Source organism: Varanus komodoensis, unplaced genomic scaffold (assembly GCF_004798865.1).
Source record: "Varanus komodoensis strain SLA01 unplaced genomic scaffold, ASM479886v1 scaffold20_1, whole genome shotgun sequence".
Lineage (NCBI taxonomy): Eukaryota > Metazoa > Chordata > Lepidosauria > Squamata > Varanidae > Varanus > Varanus komodoensis.
The window spans coordinates 19,409,525-19,427,775 of record NW_025335587.1 but is presented as its reverse complement, the minus strand read 5'-3'; the positions used below and the strand labels follow the sequence as shown (position 1 = coordinate 19,427,775).

The 18,251-nt window shown below is 51.9% G+C and overlaps 1 protein-coding gene and 1 long non-coding RNA gene across 4 annotated transcripts in view; one reads left to right on the top strand and one right to left on the bottom strand.

Annotated features, from left to right (window-relative positions):
* Window positions 1–1,375: 1,375 nt before the first annotated feature.
* The window catches only part of RAD51C (RAD51 paralog C), a 23,574-nt gene continuing 6,698 nt past the window's right edge, over window positions 1,376–18,251 (top strand). Inside the window, exons 1-7 of one of the 3 annotated variants that reach the window (XM_044430126.1) lie at window positions 1,376–1,508; window positions 3,204–3,450; window positions 3,833–3,994; window positions 5,268–5,403; window positions 9,102–9,233; window positions 10,381–10,447; window positions 15,390–15,450. In XM_044430126.1, coding sequence (XP_044286061.1) covers window positions 1,388–1,508; window positions 3,204–3,450; window positions 3,833–3,994; window positions 5,268–5,403; window positions 9,102–9,233; window positions 10,381–10,447; window positions 15,390–15,450 — 926 coding nt within the window. In that variant the 5' untranslated portion in view covers window positions 1,376–1,387. Of the gene's footprint in view, window positions 1,509–3,203; window positions 3,451–3,832; window positions 4,000–5,267; window positions 5,404–7,037; window positions 7,313–9,101; window positions 9,234–10,380; window positions 10,448–15,389; window positions 15,451–18,251 lie in introns of those variants that run through there. The other 2 variants (XM_044430125.1, XM_044430127.1) reach the window with 2 other exon arrangements.
* LOC123023408 overlaps window positions 13,019–18,251 on the bottom strand; it is a 22,353-nt gene continuing 17,120 nt past the window's right edge. The window contains exon 3 of the long non-coding RNA XR_006414731.1: window positions 13,019–15,432. This is a non-coding gene — a long non-coding RNA (uncharacterized LOC123023408). The remainder of the gene's footprint in view (window positions 15,433–18,251) is intronic.

The following is an 18,251-nucleotide window of genomic DNA, read 5'->3' as shown; positions in this document are numbered from 1 at the left end:
CCCTGGCCAAGGCGGCCCTTTCTCCCGCTGCGAACGAGCCCCGGAAGACCTGCGCGAGCGGGCTCGCCCTTCACAAGAAGCTCCCCGAGCGTCAGGCCGTCTTCGGCGACGCCTGCCCGCCGCTTGCTACCCAGCCCCCTGCCCCGGGTGGCCTTGTCCAACGCCAACAGGCCCCGCAGCGCCTTTGCGCGGCAGAAAATGCAATTATCCGCCCACGGGAAAGGGCGGCGAAATACTCACAGGCGGGGTGTTCAGTGCAGCTTGTGGGGCGTCGCGATTAGGGAGCTGGGCGGGGAGGCTCCCGGGTGGGCTTGCTCCCCTCTGCCTCTCCGCCTGGCCTGGCCTGCCCCGCAGAGTTGTTGCGCGGCCGGCCTGGGTTGCGTGAGCTGCCCCGGGTTCTTGAGAGAGAAAAATGGGAGCAACGACCCGTGCTAGGCCGCTCGGGCGCAGCTGCTCGCGCTACAGCGACGCGGCCCCGGCTGCTGCCGCGGGGATCGCACGGGGGGCGCGGCGGGCCCCAGAGGGCTCCTTCCGCAAGGGCTGCGCTCTCCGTGGGCGTCCAGAACCGGGCCGGCGTCGGCTGGCTCGCCGCGTCCTGCAGGCGCCTTTGAGCTTGTCTTCCGGGGAAGCGGGGAAGCCGGCGCGGGCGCCCGAAAGGGCTGCCCGGCAGATGGCGAGCACAGGGCAGCGGCGGGGTCGGAGCCCCGGCCTGCCAAACGAGCTTCCTCGAGTCCACCTTGAAGCACCAGGAAGCGCGTCTCGCAGCAATCGCAGCGGTGAATGGTTTCTACGACATCGGGCATTTTGCGGGGCAGCAGGAAAACGTGTGCCTGCCGGCCGCCCCGGGGGGAGGAAAAAGCGGGATGTAACAGTCGCATCGTAGCAGCGTTCTCAAGTCGGCGCCCTCCAGAGCTGCAGCCCACCGCACGTTGGGGAAAGTGGCATTAAAAGTCGCACTTTGTCTTTTTAAAAGTCCTCGCAATTTTGCCTTCTGAAATTTTTGCTACACTGCCCGGCATGTATTTATTTACTCGTGGTTTGCACGCTCCATGAACGCGGGGGGGGGGGGGTTTTGCAGGCCATGTACAGCGGGGCGGGCAAGTTGGGCTTCTGCAGCTCTAATATAAGCGAAATAAAAATCAAAACGGGAAAGGCTCGAATATTTGCAGAGGGCAGCCAGGCCTGGGAGCGAGTAGGGCGGGCTTGCTCCCGGGTGCAGCGCGGGCCGGATCGCGGGCGTGCAGCGCCGCGTCTCCTCGGAAGCAAGCCGCGAGGCGCGCGGCTGGGAGCTCGCCCGGGGGCGGGCGCGGCGGGCGAGGAAGGGGCCGCCCCGAAGGGGCCGGGCCGGGGCTGGCGGGCGCCGCGGCTCCTCCTCGCCTCCTCCGCCATGGAGCAGCGGGCCGTGGGCAGCCTCCCGCTGGCGCCGGGTCTGCGGGCGAAGCTGCTCGCCGCCGGCTTCGAGACGGGCCGGGACGCGCTCGAGGCCGGCCCCTGCCAGCTCAGCAAAGGTAGCGGCGCGGCGGGCGGGCGGGCCGGGCTTGGCCGCCGCGCCTCCCGCGCGGGTCTTCCTCTGGCCGCCGCTCGCTTCTGCCGCTGCGCGTGGCCGGCAAGTTCCCCATCCTGGCGGGGGCGAGTGGGAAGGGGCCGGAGGGCAGCGGGCGCGCCCCCTGCCCAGTGCGGGGCCCCCAGTTGAACCAGCCCGCCCAGATGGCTGTCCAGCAGCTGCGGCTCGGAGGCCTCCGGGCGGGCGGGCGAGCACGCCCAGCGCCTCCCGGGGCTCCTCGGCCCCCTCGCCTAGCGCTCCAGCGGCCCGGGCCCTTCCCGCCCTCTAGCCAGGATGTGGCTCGCTGTGCCCGGAGCCCGCGCTTCCCTGGCCTGCGCCCTGCGCCCTGCGCCGGCCGAGGGGAGAGCCTGGCCTTCCCCTTCGTGCCAGCCCTCCAGGTTCTGGCGGGGCGACCAGCCTTCTCTTCTCGGGGCCAAGCATGCCTAGTGCTCGCCATCCCTCCCCGCAGGGCTTTGTTTCCGGGCCCTGCACCGTCCGTCTGAACCCTCCCCAGCTTGTCTGCATCTTGCTGAAACGCTGGTGCCCAGAAGTGGGCACAGGGCTCCAGGCGAGGCCCCACCAGCGCTGAGTGGCGGGGCGCTTGCACCCCCCAGCTCAGCAGAGCTCAGGGCGCCCAATGACCCGCCCGGGGACCGCAGGCCCACGGGGGCACCCGAGGGCAGCCTTGCTCAGCCCCCGGGGGCGGGCGCCAGGGCAGCTGTGCGGTCGAGGCGCATCCTCTTGCGTGGCTTTTGTGCTTTTCTATGTGGGCCACTAGGTGTCGCTAACATTCTTCCCGTCGGGAAAGCTTGGCATAATTACACTTGTTTGAAAACGTGCAAAATATACAGGGGCAGAAACAATGATTTAAACAAAGTTAATATACATCCACCGAATTAGCTAAACTCTTTCCAAAACGGAGTGCAGGGAGAAAAAGCCACACTGCAGCGGTTTCCTAGAATAGTAAGAGTCAGAAGGGCCCAAGAAGGCCATGGATTCAACCCCCTGCTGTTGCAGCTCACCAATTTACACCATCCCAATCATTTCCCCACTCTCTTGGTAAACATTAATATCTTGCACTTGTACAGCTTTGTCAAAAATTGGCTGTGAAAACACAGAATAGTAACACACACACACACACACACACACACACACACACACACACACACAGTTTAAACATCGGCAATTAAACACATGGATTTCAGTCCTAATTTGGAATATGTACAAATCCAATAGGGCTTACCTTTAAGGAGATGTTATCAGTATTCTGCACTGTAGAAACAGCAGGTTGTTCAAGCTTCGCAAGACCCTCCAGCAACTGTAAACAAAAATTTGGAAAAAGAGTCAGCTGTTAAAACATTTTTCTCAGCCATTTCCAGGGGGTGGGAGGGAAGGGAGATCCTTTGAGGCTGCCCTCTTGTGCACACTTGCGAGGAAGTCTGTCTTACCAAATGTAATGGGATTTACTCGAGTGTAGGCTAGTGTATTCTACCCTCATGTAAGCTACTGCAGGCTAGTTCAGCTAACTTCATATTTGCAGATGTCACTATTGCAAATAACTTTACTTAGGAAGCTGTTCTTTTAAAAAATACAAGCCTACAACACACATTGCCTGAGCATACATTGGATTGCACTCTTACAGAGAATTTTGAATTTTCAGAGACTGGAATTTCTAAACAGGAAGCCTTAGAAGTTTTGCAAGTGATCAGGCGGGAGCAAGAAGGGGACAGAGCAGAGCTGGCTTCTGTCAGGAAGTGTACAGCTCTCGAACTCCTGGAAGAGGAGCAAACTCAAGGCACCATCGTCACGTTCTGTTCTGCGCTGGACGGTCTCCTTGGAGGAGGCGTTCAGCTGACCAAGCTCACGGAGATCTGTGGTCCACCAGGTGTCGGCAAAACACAGTTATGGTAAGAGCAAGGCCCAGAGTACGATGCCAAGCTTTTTCTCCACCTGGTCTTGTCTCCAGCCCTCCTGTGCTTCGGTTTGCCTGCTCACACTGGCACCATTAATCTTAATGGGAAAGGTTCTCTATTTTTAAGGGGTGTTTCTTGGCACTGGAAAGGTTCTGGGCCCAGTTTGTCTGTTGGCATCAGTAGAATATGCTTTTTTAAAGCTTAATTATCCCATGGGGGGGATTTCAAGAAGTAGCAGAGTTCTTAGGGAAGAGTTACCCTTTGCAAGAAGAACCATCGATTTCTCCAGGCGTGAGTGAGGAGTTGGCTTTTAATAAGGCTTCCTGTTGCTGCTTAATGATCTCTTTGCCTGGGACCCCTGTGTTTCCTTTCTCAGCATGCAACTGGCGGTGGATGTGCAAATTCCAGAATGCTTTGGAGGGCTTGCAGGAGAAGCTATTTTCATAGATACAGAAGGGAGTTTTATGGTCGACCGAGTAGCAGATATGGCATCTGCCTGCGTCCAGCATTGTCGGCTTATTGCTGAATTGCACCCAGAAGAAGGTTTGTTACCAAACTGTGTTCCTTTTCTGCAGAATGCAGCTTTCCCTGTGCTACTTGCTTAGAACCCAGAAAGGCCTTCCACTGGCTTCCGGTGGCAAAACAGATCGATCCAGACAAGAAAATCCCTGTGTTTAGATTCACAGTCTGTGCACACACAGAGAAAACAGAATGGGAAAGGAATGTGAAAGCAAGAAATCTCGGGCACCGTTCTTGAAATGGTACGGTTCTGATAACAAGCCACCATTACCAGACGCCCCATATCACACATCCTTTCACCGGCACCAGCTGTCCGTGGCTCGAAGCAGCAGTCTCTTCTCCCCCCCACAAGTTACTCTTTAAAAATAATGAATGAAATCCACATCTGAAAGCCAGACTTAGCATTGGTAGTCACTTTTATTTATTTTAGAGGATTTTGATACCACTTTCTTTTAAATCCCCAAATCATTTACAAGATAAAAATCTGATAAAAGGCTCAAACCAAGCATGAAGGCCACCAAATGTCATTAAGGCCGCCAAGGGTGGCTGTGAGTTCTACCCATCAGAGCGAGCAGCAAGAGCCTTCCTGCACTCCTCTTTAGCGGCCCTCCTGATCTTAGTGCTGCTAAAACGCCATGTGGACAGATTTCTGAACGGGAGGGCAGGCTATTCCACGTCGGAGCGCCGCAACCAAGTGATCTTGTGCCTACCCAAAATGTGTGAGCGAGGGAAGGGACAAGGAGGGTTTCTGGCGAGGAGAGGTGTTGAGGTTCTGTGCCGCATCCTTGGCTAGGATGTGGCGGCAGGGACAAGGCTGTAGGGACAGCCTGCAGTTCACACCCAGCCTGCTGCTTAACCAGGCCATGGCTACCAACGAAGGAGGCCTTCGTTTGCCGCTGTGGCCCAGGGGCTGGGAAAGGCGGAGTTCCTAGAAGTGCTGGCGAGAGCAGCCCAAGCTGACGCTTGTGGAGCCCCTGTCCAACGGTTCCTGATGCATTCACAGCGCAAGTGGCATTTAAACCCTTTAGTTTCCCAGCACATGCGCTCAACCACACCACGCATCCGTAGCCCTGGATTTATTCCCAGATGCTTTGAAAACTCCGCAGGTGTATTGCCAAGCCTTGGAGCGGCTTTTTAAACATGACTGTGGGAAGGTGGCGCGCTGTCCTTGGCCTGGAGATCTCGCAGTTACCTGCAGGAGGACTCTGGGCGCGCTGTGCCGGCCTGCCTGGGAAGGGTTAGGCAAGCATGCAGCACATTCGCATCACTTCCGCCTCCCCGTTTTTTCCTTTAGACCATATGACGGCCCTGGGGACGTTCTCCCTGGAAAATATCCTTTCACATATCTATTACATCCGTTGCCATGGCTATGTGGAGCTGCTGGCAGAGGTCTACCTTCTCCCAGACTTCCTCTCTGAACACTCAAAGGTAGGAGCTGAATGCCTGGGGGGGCCGGGGGGAGAGATGGTCCACCTTAGCTTGTCGTCATGGCAAAGACTCGGCTCCTTTAGTCCGAGTTACATTGTTGGTCTGATCGGAGCAAGGCCGGATGTGACGCATACCTATGTGCGTGTCTAACATACAATGATTTACTTATTATACCCCACCATTTTTCCTGCAAGGAATCCAAGGTGGCTTACATGGTTCTCCTCTTTCTCCAACAACCCTGCAAGGTAGGCTAGGCTGAAAGTCAGGGCCTGGCCCAGAGTCACCTGGTGTCCTCCACGGCTGAGCGGGGACTGGAACCCAGATCTCCCAAGTCTGAGGTTCTAGTTGCTGCACCACACTGGCATATGCTTGTGTGTGCACCCTCTGTACACATATGCACACGTGTGCACACACAGAGGGGGGTGTTTGTGTGCATGCACACACAACCCAAAGTAAACAGGCACTTGGATTATAATCTTCATTTCCTTAGAAAGCAAAAATGAAACATGGGCATCTGCAGTCCATGGAGAAGGAATCAAAATCCAGAGTTGGGCACTATCTTTATCAGATCCTACCAAAATGCCCCAAAATCACACACGCTTTCTAGTTCCCCATAACTTTTCATCGGGGTAGACGGTAAAAGAAGAAAAAATAGGGGATAAGGGAAGCAATAAAGAGCCCTGAATTAGCCGCGTGTTTAGGCCCTGAGGTGTGCCGGTCGGATAGAATCAGTCCCAACCTGAAGATCTGAAGCTGCCCGATTTCCCCCGTGGGAGCACATCACCTAAGCGAAGGCAAATATTTGGCCTGCGTTTTCCTGCCTGTCTGTATGCTGTTGCCTCGGGAACGTGTGTGGGAAGCACAGCAGAGCGACCGCCACCCATTCGGTTTTCCGAAGGAAGGCTCAACCCTCGTTCTCGCTCGCTAAAATGCACGGGGGGGTTTCCTCTGCCGAGTCCCAGGATCTAACCATCTTGAGGCGCTGCCGACCCGGGTCAGGATGCAGACGGCACTGCTGAAAGCTTGCTCTGCTTTCTGGTCTTGCTGCAGAACAAGTGGGTGCCCCCACGCCCTTCTCTGTGGGACTGCATATTTTATATTGTTAGCCAGCTCCTGAGTCGGGATGGTTACGAGGTAGGGATACGAACACTTCAAAGAAAAAGAATACGCCGTTTTGTCTGGGCCAGAACTACTAGGTCTGGGCAGTTCGGCATCTTCTCCTCTATGCACCTGCTGGTTCTCCATGCTGCTTGGGGGCCTCCGCATGATGTTTCTGTCCGCGCTGCACCGCGGCTGGCCCTGGGAACGGCCATGCCTTGCTGCCCTGCGGAATGAGCTGTGGGGAGCCGCAGATGTGCTACATTAGGGTCTAATTTTATGGCCGTGTTCTGTTTCATTTTCTGTCCCCTCTGGAGAGTCGATAAGCATGGAATGTGCTCTCTCGCTCCGCAACACAGCAGCTATAAAAGGACGTGTCCGCCCTTGTGTTATTGACTCGCTGCGCCAGTGGAAAATAGCTCAGGGGTTGAAATGTGTGAAGGCAGGAAGCCGTCCCCGCAGAAGTGGAATTCGAGTATGTCAAAAGTGTCAGGGTTATAAACGCTCTCACACTTTTTGCTTTCTCCTGTGTGCAGGAAATCCTTCTTCAGGGCCCAAGTGTGTCTGGCAGAAAAGCTTCCCCCGGAGAGGGTCTTTTGAGAACTCGCTGGGTGATGCGCAGCTGGCAGAGACTTCTGACGTGGTCCAGAGTCGTGCGCTGTTCGCGCAGGCCAGCGGTGCAGCTCGGCAAGCCTTCACAATTGGCACTGCAAGCCCAACGGCTGTGCCCCATAATCTGTGCAATCGTTATGCGAATACTCTATGCATTATAAATATATTATAAACAATATAAAAGTAACAAATAAATAAATGCTATAAAGTATGATTATGATTAGGCAGGGGAGAGCAATCCTTCTCAGCCCAAGGGAGGGATGCTGTCCGCTTTAGAGGAGGTTTCCGGGGCCATGTTTCAGCCGTGGGTGGCGCTGGAGGGAAACGGGGAGTGCTCAGAAATCCTGAACTACCAGTATATTTTCGTGCAAAGCCCTTCCTGCCAGTAATGAAGCCTCCAGCCAAGCATTGCTGCTGTTTAGCATGGGAAGAAAAAGCTGCAGAAAAGCCAGGAAACCACCAAAGAATTGGGGGTTGGGGGAAAGGGCGGGCTATTTGTGGCACCACAGTCTGGCCAAATTTGGCCTCCGTGTCCTTACCGTGAGTTCCCTAGTTGTGCAGGGATGCCTTGGGCACCATCCTAAAACAAGTATCTCTGTTTATATCTATGGAAGCATTTCAAGGCCTTTTACTGCCATTGCTGCAGACGCAGTTTAAAAATTCTGGTTGGGTATGGGATGAAAACTGGAATGTTGTATGTAGCACCAGTTTAAGTGGGACTGGCAGGGAAGGATAGGTGCATTCCGCTTTCCAGTTTTCTTGCCTTTTGATAATTAGATGCTCTGCCCTCTCCCTGCTCTGGATTGAATAGACTTTCTCCTTTGACTCAGTGAGGACTAGAATGCCTTCTGCCTCAAGAGAGTTTCAGTCATCAGATCCTTTGCAGCATGGGAGCAAGCTGTTCCACCTTGCGTTGGGTACAGAGAAGAAGCTTCTTGAACAGATGAAATGATACAGGCTTACTGGTGATGGGGAAATAGTATTTGCAGCCTTAATAGCAACTGCAGCAAAGGGATTCCAGTACATCGTGACTAAGCACAGGGATGGGGATGAGCCTTGGGCATGCTAGTTGGCTTCCTTCTGAATTATGAATGAAACGGTTAAGCAAAGCAAACAGCCAGCAGGGTGATGATTATCTGTCTCCACTGCACAGCAAATGTTGTTCTGTGTGTGTTTTGATAGGGGCAGCTGTGGGCTCACTCCACAAGGATGTGGGAAATTCTTAGGCCTGGCTGTGGGCGTGTCGTCCTGAAGGAAAAGTTCCCCGTGTGATTTCAGAGCAGCTTGTGAAGAACTGGCGAAGCCTTTTGGAAGAGGGGTGGGTGGATGATGGGGTGGTTTGCCTAGTTCAGGAACGTCCGCTTCGGCTAGCAGGGGCTGGGGTCCTGATAATGCGCCACTCAGATTGGGGGCGGGTGGAATATGGGTTAATTTGAAGCACGAGTACCTCTGTTGTCTGAACCCAGCCGAGATTGCCAACTCTGGGGAACGACCCCCCCAAATTACAGGGTGACGGATGGGGCCACTCAGGGCCATGGGAGACACCGTTGCTCCCCGTTGTTCTGTCCTGTCCCAAAGGCTGGGAGAAGCTGCATGGGCGCTCTCCCACCAAAATGCTCCCATCTCCCACGCGAGCAGAGTGATGCTCAAGGTGTGGCAACAAAGGTTTTTGCCCTGGCAAGAGTGAGAAATGCCAGGTGTTCAAGCTGGATTCCAAAAAGGGAAAGGCACTGAGATTATACGGCAGGTAGGGGTCGCCGGCCAAGAATTCCAGGAGATCAGCCCATGTGTTGGAGACTACAGCAAGGCCCTTGGCTGTGTGGAAGGTCACTGTTGCTGCCAGATGGGGCATGGCAGGCTGTGGTGCCGACTGCAGGCTGTCCCTGAAGGCCGTCGTGGTCTGACGGGTCTCGAGAAGGGGAGAAAAAGTTTGGGTGGGTTTTTTGTTTCGCATAATTGCAACCCTGCATGTTCTGTCCAACCCTTAGGTACGGTTGATCGTGATTGATGGCATCGCCTTTCCTTTCCGCCATGACTTTCAGGATCTCTCCCTACGCACGCGGCTGTTGAATGGATTGGCCCAGCAGCTGATCAGTATCGCAAATGATCACACTGCAGCGGTGAGTTCTTCCGGTTGGAAAGCGAGGAAGCGGGCAAAGGCCAAGGCGGGCGTTGTAGCTTTGTGCCATGCAAAAAAGCCCTGGACAGAGTGTGGTTTTGCTGCTGCTGTTGCTGCTGAATAAAACTACTGAAATGTGCCATTTAAAACATGTCCTGCGAATTTCTTGGAATGCCACCTTCTCAACCCAGTGCTGGTTTCCACTCCCTGGATGACACACACAGCAGGCCTGCCTCAGCTGATCCCAAAGCACAAGAAGGGACGTGTCGGAGGTTTGGGTTCCCCCTCTTGGAAACACCCACATAATTTTGCAATAGAGTGGGGTTTCTGCCAACAGTTGGTCATCGGGTTCCTAGACAGTTAAGCTCTGCCCTTCACTGAAGGTTCCAGTCAAGAGAGAAACCGGCGTGCCACCAGAAGTAGCTGTGGGAGAAAATGCCTGGCATCCCACCGTGCTGATTCTCTGCTTTTACCTCTGTTTTGGAGGTGCTGCAGACGTGGCTGGTTTCACACCAGTGGAGGGCACGCTTGAGCTACAGCTATTTGTACGTGGGCCTTTTTCAGCCCTACCACATAGGGAAGGATTTGCTCAGGAACGAAGCTTGCACAAATTCTGGAATGGTGCTTGTCTGTCTCTCTCCTGTTTCCAGGTAACCCGGCTCCTCCTCGAGCTACAATTCTGTGAGCACACAGGGATTTCTTTTTTATTGCCGTGCTGCTAAAAATAAACCCCATCCGTGACTTTTTACTGATAGTGCTGGGAAGGGAGCGTAAGAGCGTAACATTACAAAATACTTTGGGATCAGACGAAAGGTCTGTCTAGCTTGACATCCCTGTTTCCCCACGGTGGCCAGATGAATGCCCTTGAGAAAGCCATAAACAGGACATGAAGGCAGTAACTATTCCCCACCACCACATACCGGCAGCTGGTATTTACAGGTATGCTTCTCTTGGAAGCAACGTGACTAGTTGTCACTGGCAGCCTTCGCTTCTGTCTAAGTTGGGGGCCATTTTGCGGGAGCAAAATCCATGATTTAATCATGCTCTTGCGAAAGGGAGCTGCGGAGGGTCACAGTGGGACCGGTTCTCTGCTCTCCCTATTTGCGGTTCCCGTCTTTTGAGGCAGATTCCCTCCCTGCTTCTTGCAGGTCGTGTTGACCAATCAGATGACAACAAGGATCGGACATGGCCCCTCCTCCTTGGTACCTGCTTTAGGTAAGGGTTTAGACTGAGTGACGTTTTTTTCCTGTCTCCGTTTTTGTCTCCCAAGCACGGTCAGCCACCATCCCCGTGCCAGTCTGGGGTGTTTCCCAGACGATTCTCTCTGGACCCGCACGTATGTATGAGGTGGGCAATCCACCGTCTTGGATTTTGGTTCTCCAGGTTGAAACCTGTGACAATAGAAATGGATCCAAAGAAGCAGCAGGTGTGTCTGCTGAGTTCATAGTGGACATTTCGACATGCCCTTGTCCCCAAGGGAGGCAGCAAGCCTGTCTGGGGAGGGGGTTCCAGCAGCGTGGGTAGCTCCTATATAGCTAAAAATGAAGGCTGGAAGGGGTGGGGAATGCCACCAACACGGGAGTCACCTGTCCTGGGTGTCTCTGAACTTATCAAGGCCAAGTGGACCGGCTATGATGCATCGCTGAGAAAATGAAGAGGATTTGGAAGTGAGGAGCATTCATAGCCATTCCCAACATTGATTCCATTCCAGTTCCCATCAGTGGCTGGCCAGAGTAAATGATGCTGGAATAGATAAGTCTGGCTTTGTCCAGAAGAGCTTCCGTATGCAGAACATCAGGGTAATCATGCACAGAAAACCAATTCGTATCACTGTTAACATCAAGTGCCTCTAAAGAAACTTGCTGTAAAATCAAATCACAGCATTCAAGCTCCCCAGATGAAAATGATCGTTAATTGATACTGTTTTTAGCGATAGTAGGTAACATTTTAAACAGAAGGACATAGAGTTAAGGATAAATGCATGGGCACTTTGGAGATTGGGGCAGAATAATGGAACGTTTTGCTTCATGTTTAGTTCTCCCTGCAAACGTTTAGAATGAAGAAATCTCAATGTTGCAAAGGATGCATTTCTTCATTGTGTAATTTAGAATCCTTCATCAGCCTAAGGAATATTAGAAGGAAGATTCTGAAAGAGAAGGACAGGTCTGGGGGCAGAGGATTCGGTGAGCAATATTGTGGAGAGGGAAACATTTCCATCGGCAACACTCCTTGGAAGTTCACCATTTACTCTGCCTTTTGGCAGAACCTTTCCAATGTATTCAGACTGGACTCTACAAGTCAGAGCTGGGAATCGGTCCAGCAGACCATGCAGTGCAGACCGAGAGTGTTTGTTCGAAAGTTAAGCCCCAGTGTCCCGGAGTGATGGGATGGGTAACTGGATTGCACCATACTTGGTTGAACCAGCTAGAGATTTAAGTAGAGTCACTGTGGTGTGGTTATTAGTGTGTGGGACCGAGGACTTGATTGATCTGGGTTCTAGCCCCTACTTGTCCATGAAACTCACTGGGTGACTTTGGGCTAGTTACTCTCAGCCTAGCCTACCTCACAGGGTTGTTCTTGTGAGGATAAAATAAAGAGGACTGTGTGAGCCAACCTGGGTCCTTGCAAGAGGAGAAAAGGGGGATAGAAGTGCAGTGGAAAAACAGTCATAAAATCACTGCTTAATCTAAAGGTGCTAATTTTATGGTTGAGGGCAAATTTTTGATGAGCAGAGCTTTTGAGAGATGATAGCTTTCCTAGCATGGAGTTTTCCAGGTGGTTGAGACTACAGCACTCAGAATCTCTCCTCATTCGACATTGTGGGTGGGACTGATAGATATTGTAATTATTCACTATGTCTTTTGTAAATATTGCGTAACTGCTTATAGCTAAATACAACAAAACTTGACTTGATAGGTATTGTAGTCCAAAATGCCCAGAGGGCACTAGGTTGGGAAGGACGGAAAGTGCATGCTTGTTTGCTCTGGGGGTCGTCAGTTCTGGCTTATTTTGGTCATAAGGAAACAATGGAGAAAAACTCTAAAGTGGCCCCTTTCGCAGTGACTCTATAGGCCATGTCGAGGGTCAGGGCTGAGATTTCAAGCGGCGGAAAGTTTGAGAGCTGCTGGAACCCGTTTCTGGGTCAGCACAAGTGTGGCCCTGTGCTTTGGACCGTGTGCGTTTTATCCCCATGAGATGCTGCTACCCATGAAGTGGGCGTCAGACTCTTCTGGTGAACAGAGAAGCCGGAGGGAGCCTTCTGCAGCCAGCCAGCCAGCCCCTCGCCAGCTGGAAGGGTGCATAAAAACCCTGGCTCCAAATAGAGGATTCGGCTTCCCAAGCTGGTGTGGCGAGTGGGCGAATGGTGTTCCCAAGACCGTCAGCCTGGCAACAGACCCCTACCAGTGGTAACCTGGCAGACAGAGCTGGGGCCCACTCTGGCTGCAGGGCCGCTCTCCGTGGTGCTGAACTCAGTGTCTTGGGAGGGGGGCGGCGGTGCCGGCCGTGGTACCAAAGCCTCTGTCACCTGTCCCTTTTTGTGCTTCCTTGCCCAAGGCATCGCCAGGAACAGGTCACGGAAACCCAGATGGAGCAGGACAAGTTAAAACCGGCTACAGGGCCCATCATTCCTTGTGCGGGAATACCAAACAGGTTGAAATCGCAGCTTGCAGGATCCAAAGAGTGTGCTTTTCCTTGGAAAATCTTGGAAGTTGACATTGATTTTATCACAGACAAGGCAATATATATATATATATATTTAATTGCAAATTTATTTAAGTTTTATCCAGCTTGATTGCCTGCTTTTAGGCTAGTGGAGTAGTTAGAGTTGCCGTCTTTGTCAGCACCCTTTGATTACTTTGTCTCCTCCACACCCCTTAAGGGCATCCTTGTGCATTTTGGACAGTCGGCTTATAGCATGGCTTCAGCCCAGAAAATATCTTGTATTTACTGTGGAATGAGTTTTTGGTGCCAGCAGCCAACATCTTCAGAGATCAGATTTTCCTGATAATCTTAAAATTAATTCCCTACTTTGCTCAGAGCAGATCCAAATCCGTATTCCAACTTGCTAAAGATCTGACTTAAAACAGCTTTTTAACTGAGAACTGAAATGCAGGGGGTTGAGGGGGTTTTTAATGCTTCTTGCAATTGGATGCAACGCATTCCTTCAGTTTCTGCAAATCATGTAATGATTCCCTTGATTATCGGGGTGCAGGGAGCCATACAAAGGCAACGGCGTCTTTAATGTGTGTATTCAGCTGTTCAACCACTTGGCAGAGATATGAGATAAATTGAACAAAATAGGAAGCACGTCCTTGGAGGATGTCAGATTTGAAATGTGCATGCAGATAAAAGCCCTTGCTTTCAAACACTGACCTTTCGTCTTCTGTGCCGCCTTCCCTCCACTGTGTGCATGATTTTTGGCAGACGATCAGGCTACGCAGCAAATTAAAGCTAATAGATTTAAGGGTCGGCAAGTGGCGGACAATGGGCCGAGCCTGGCTCCCAAAGGGGCGCCAGCTGGTCCCCGAGCTGCCAATCGCCTCTTTCCTTCATGTTCTCGGAATAGCCTGAGGGATGGGGAAGAGCACCAAGTGAGAAAATGAAGGCTCTTCTCTCACTGCAGTGCGCCTGGCTCTTTCTCCATTCTGGGGTGGGTGGCCTGCGATTCCATGGCCACTCTTGGTCTGTTCCCATTGGGATTTGGCCCTCTGAATTCTGCATAGGTTGGTTGGCCGTGATCTGTGGCTGGGGGAAGTTTATAGAGTTCCACTACTATGGAGATGCTTCTGCCTGGTCCCAGGTCAGCACGTAACATCACGGCTGTGGTTATTATCGATGCAGGGAACCTGTTAGACACCGCCAACGTTAAGTTGGTGGGTTCTTTGAGAAGCGTGATTTGAGAGCTAAGCTGGATGACGCCAGATACAGTGTCTGCTTGGCGTACTTAGTAACGAGGTCAAATATTAATCTCTCAGCAGTGTGATTTAGAACCAATGCTCCCCCCTTAACGTGTGGTATAAAAGAGCCCAGTCCCACCCCCCAACCACTTATAGGGAAATAATGGTCTGAAATGGAAATGGCTTTCATTTGTATAATTCGTGCTCTCATCTCCACTTCCACGCATTAAATCTCAGGCGAGCACAGTGATCGGGTCTGGCAAGCTGCCTCCAGGTCTAGACATTTTAATTCTGAGGATTCTTCCACTGGAATGCTGCTGCTTCTCGCTGTGTGTGATAATGAGGAGGCGACTGGGTGGAGCTGGAGGCCAACAGATGTATCAGTTTTGTGATTCTGGAACTGTCTGGAGACAAATTGGGGGCCTCCTCACAGCATTTCCCTTAAATGACTGCTTTAAAATCCAATCCATCTTCTGACTAGCAGAGCTTGTGTCTAGAACGGGTTGAGAGACGGGCTCAATAAATCTGTCTGGGAATCAAATGACACAGCCAGACATGAGCTAAAATAATTAAATTGCTTTCCTTCAAAAGCCACCCCGGTTCTTCGGGTTTTAGGAGGAAGAAAGGAACTCGCTGCTTTGTCCCCATACTAGGAAAGAGCAGTAAGAAGTCCTTCTGAGGGCACTTTGTTCAGGCCACGGAGCTTTCTCCTGAGCAGCTCCCAAGCTCTGGAATGTGCTTGCTTCGGAGTTGGGACTGGTCCGTATTCTCCCTGCATTCAGGAAGGGGGCCAAGGGATGCGTACTTTTGGTATCGGGAAAGCAGCCTGGGAATACAATGGACAGGAGGCCATGATCCTGGAGGTGCACTTTGTTTGCCATCAAGTAAGACTGCAAGCCTGGCATTCCAGTAAGAGAGACTGTTTTGTGGGGAAAATGGAGACGTGCTCATAAGGACTGCGATCCACCAGGAGGCATTTTCTCCCGTTTGCATTGTTTCCAGTCCCCATCCCTTCAGAGTTTAGGAATTGTCTGGTGCTCTCGGCCAAGCAGTCCTTAGCAGGAAAAGGATCTTACATTGTTTCAAAACGATTTTGTTATTGTCTTCCCCGTAGCGATAAGTTGCACAGGTCAGTTGTATGCCTTTTTGTTTTGAGAGTTTGAAACCTCTTGTAAAAAACTTGACAAATATTTATTGACACCGAGGCAGTTCATTAAGGCAGCAAACCAGTGTGATAATTTTGTTTTGTGTGTTTCTAGGAGAAAGCTGGGGGCATGCAGCAACCATCCGTTTAATTCTGCACTGGGATAACAAACAGAGGTAAGAAAAAATAGAGATGAATCAGGCCAGTGAATATCTGATATTTGGAATCCGTCTAAGCCCTGTAATTAAATTCAAAACAGCCTGTGATATTGGCAGACATGTCTTGACACTTCAGTTTGTTCACCAGTGGCAAATTTTTTGGACTTCTCTAACAAGCCTTACTTTCAGAGGCTTTGGGAGGGAGCCCAGGGCGGCTTGCCTAAGCCCCCATCCCCATTTTATCCTCACAACAACCCTGTGAGGTAGGTTAGTCTGAGAGTAAGTGATTAGCTCACAATCATCCAGTGATCCCTGCAGCCAAATGAAGACTAGAACCTGGAGCTCCAAATCCAACTCTTAACTATGCCATGTGGATCCTTAAGCTGTTAAAAATCACAGAAAACCTGAACGTTTAACGTAATTCGGAGCCCACTTTTGTGCCACGCTGGTCACGCTTCCCAACTCAAGCCCCTCCACCTCAGTATCATATTTTGCGAGGCTTTTCAGACAAGACAGTTTCTATTTGAAGCTTTCACAAATCTGTGCATCCTAGTGAAACTGGGTTTCTTTTCTTTAACTTTTTTGGGCTATGATAAGCCCATGTTTATTATACTGAAAATAATATATAAAAATACCATGCTTGAAAAAAAAACAAAAAACTTAGGTTTGCTCAGGGCACATATAAAGTGGGGAATGAGGGAGGGCAAAAGTTTAGGGCTAAAAACACCCCAAAGCACCAACGTAACTTTAGATTAGCTCTTACTGCCAGGAGGTATGTCTCAGAAAGGGAGAAAGAGCTCCAGGGAAGCCCGGAAACCTCCAAATTGAATTGGCATTTGTTTGGCGAAGGGAGAAGATCGTGGTCCTCCGCTGAAGTTCTGCCCCACTGTCCCGAAGGCTTATCTGGACAAGGGAAGTTACTCTCTTCCCTGTTATTCGTGCCTCTCGCAACCCTTTGCCATGGCCTGACTGCCAGGCACTCAGGCTGGAAATAAGCCCCGTGGAGAAATCCATCCCTTTTTGTTCGTTTACAACCTTGATTTCCCTTCTCATGACACGACGTTTCCGGAACTGCTTTCTACTCTGCTGTCATTTGGAAATTCACAACACTTAGCCTTCGTCTGCCGAACACGAGCCGAGTTAGGACCATGGAACTATAATCCTGGGAAGACACCGGGGGTCTCGGCCAGCGTGCCACAGCACCGTCGGTGCCAAGGGTGGTGGGCCGGTGTGAGCAGTGGACACAGGTCTCGAGAGAGGTTTTTAAAAGCAGAACTGTAGAGTGGGACACCTGGAGGCAGTCGGGGGCAGGCCCCGCTCGCCTGTCCTCAGAGACAAGCCAGCAGAACCACAAGGTGTGCGGGCACCATGGGAAAAAGAAAATGTAGGTCGGCTTTAGGAGCGGCCGTGGGGGGGGGGGGCGGGGGGGATGGGTCACTTAACGTAAATGAGAACTAGCACTGCCCTACAATGAAGTGGGTGTAATGTAATCTTTGGGAACGGAGCCTCGGGAGCCCGTCTGCCTCTCCTAGCTAAGCTAGTAATAGTGGGCAGAAGATGGAGCTTTTAATAAGTAGAATTATGCAGCGACTGATCTAATCATTCCCATGGTAAAGGCGCTGGGGGGGGAGAGGGGGGTGCAGTGTTGATCACAGGCAGCCCAGATGGAAGGTGAGCGCACGCCAATCGAGGGCTGCACACAGCAAGCGAGGTTTGCTTCTTTGAGCAGGGCAGGCCCTCTTGGGCGCACGTCTGGGATATGCCTTAAGGGACAGCATGAGGTGGCTTGGCCCACCACTCCCCTTTCCTCCCCTCCACCCGATGCTTGCTTCCCTCTTCCTCCTCCCGCCCTGGAAATGTGGCGCCACTTAATTATAATGGGGGGGGGTTGGTTGCTGTGCGAACCAGCGACAATTGCGTCCGAAGTGCCCAGCGCAACACCAGTCGAGACCCTCTTTAAGAGCATGGCTTAGATTAAGATTAAGCCATCTTAATCTCAAGATTAAGGTTCTTCTGTAAAGTACAACCCACCAATTTAAATGTTCTGAGGAATTCCTCATGCAGCTAATGTGAAGTGGTAATCTTTCTTGGGCGGTAATTACTTGCTTTCTAATGGAATGGCCCAAGGGGACCGAGACGGAGCCAAAACCCAAAAAATAATTAACAGGAATCTTGGCAGGTTATCTCGAAGCAAGGCAGAATATTTTGGGGGGGGGGAGGGGGGCTGTGCGGGCCAAAGCTTCTCCCCTCGCTGCACATTTCTGCAGAGACGGTTCTTGACTTCACAATGTGGACTGAAACTAATGACAGCAGCTGCTTATTTTGAAATATTTGTGCTCTCCCTTTTCAGTAAGGGAGTGTCCAAAACAGCTCTCAGAAGACTAATTTCTCTCTCCTGCCATCTCCCTACTGAGTAGGTGGCCAGGAGAGGGACGGATGGCTCTTTGCAGAAGACTGAAAGCTTTGGAGGTCAGGCATAGGGCCACATGTCTCTAACTATTTCTGATATTTATACCCATCCCTTTTCCTTGCAAGGGAACCAGAATGGTTTCCATAACCCCCCTCTTCTCCTCTTGATCCTCACAACACTCCTGTGAAGTAGTTTAGGCTGAGAGTCTGTGACGGGCCCAAAGTCACCCAGCGCGCGACACAGCCAGGTGGGGACTGAAACTTGGATCCGAGTCCAGCACTCTTACTGCCACGCCATGCCGGCCTCCATGTGGCCCACCTCTGCTTTGTCCCCTTCCTAAACCAGCTCCGTTCCCAGTCTATCTTGCTGTTCGTTTTAGGCCCACTTGCCACAGCCTGCAAAATATCTG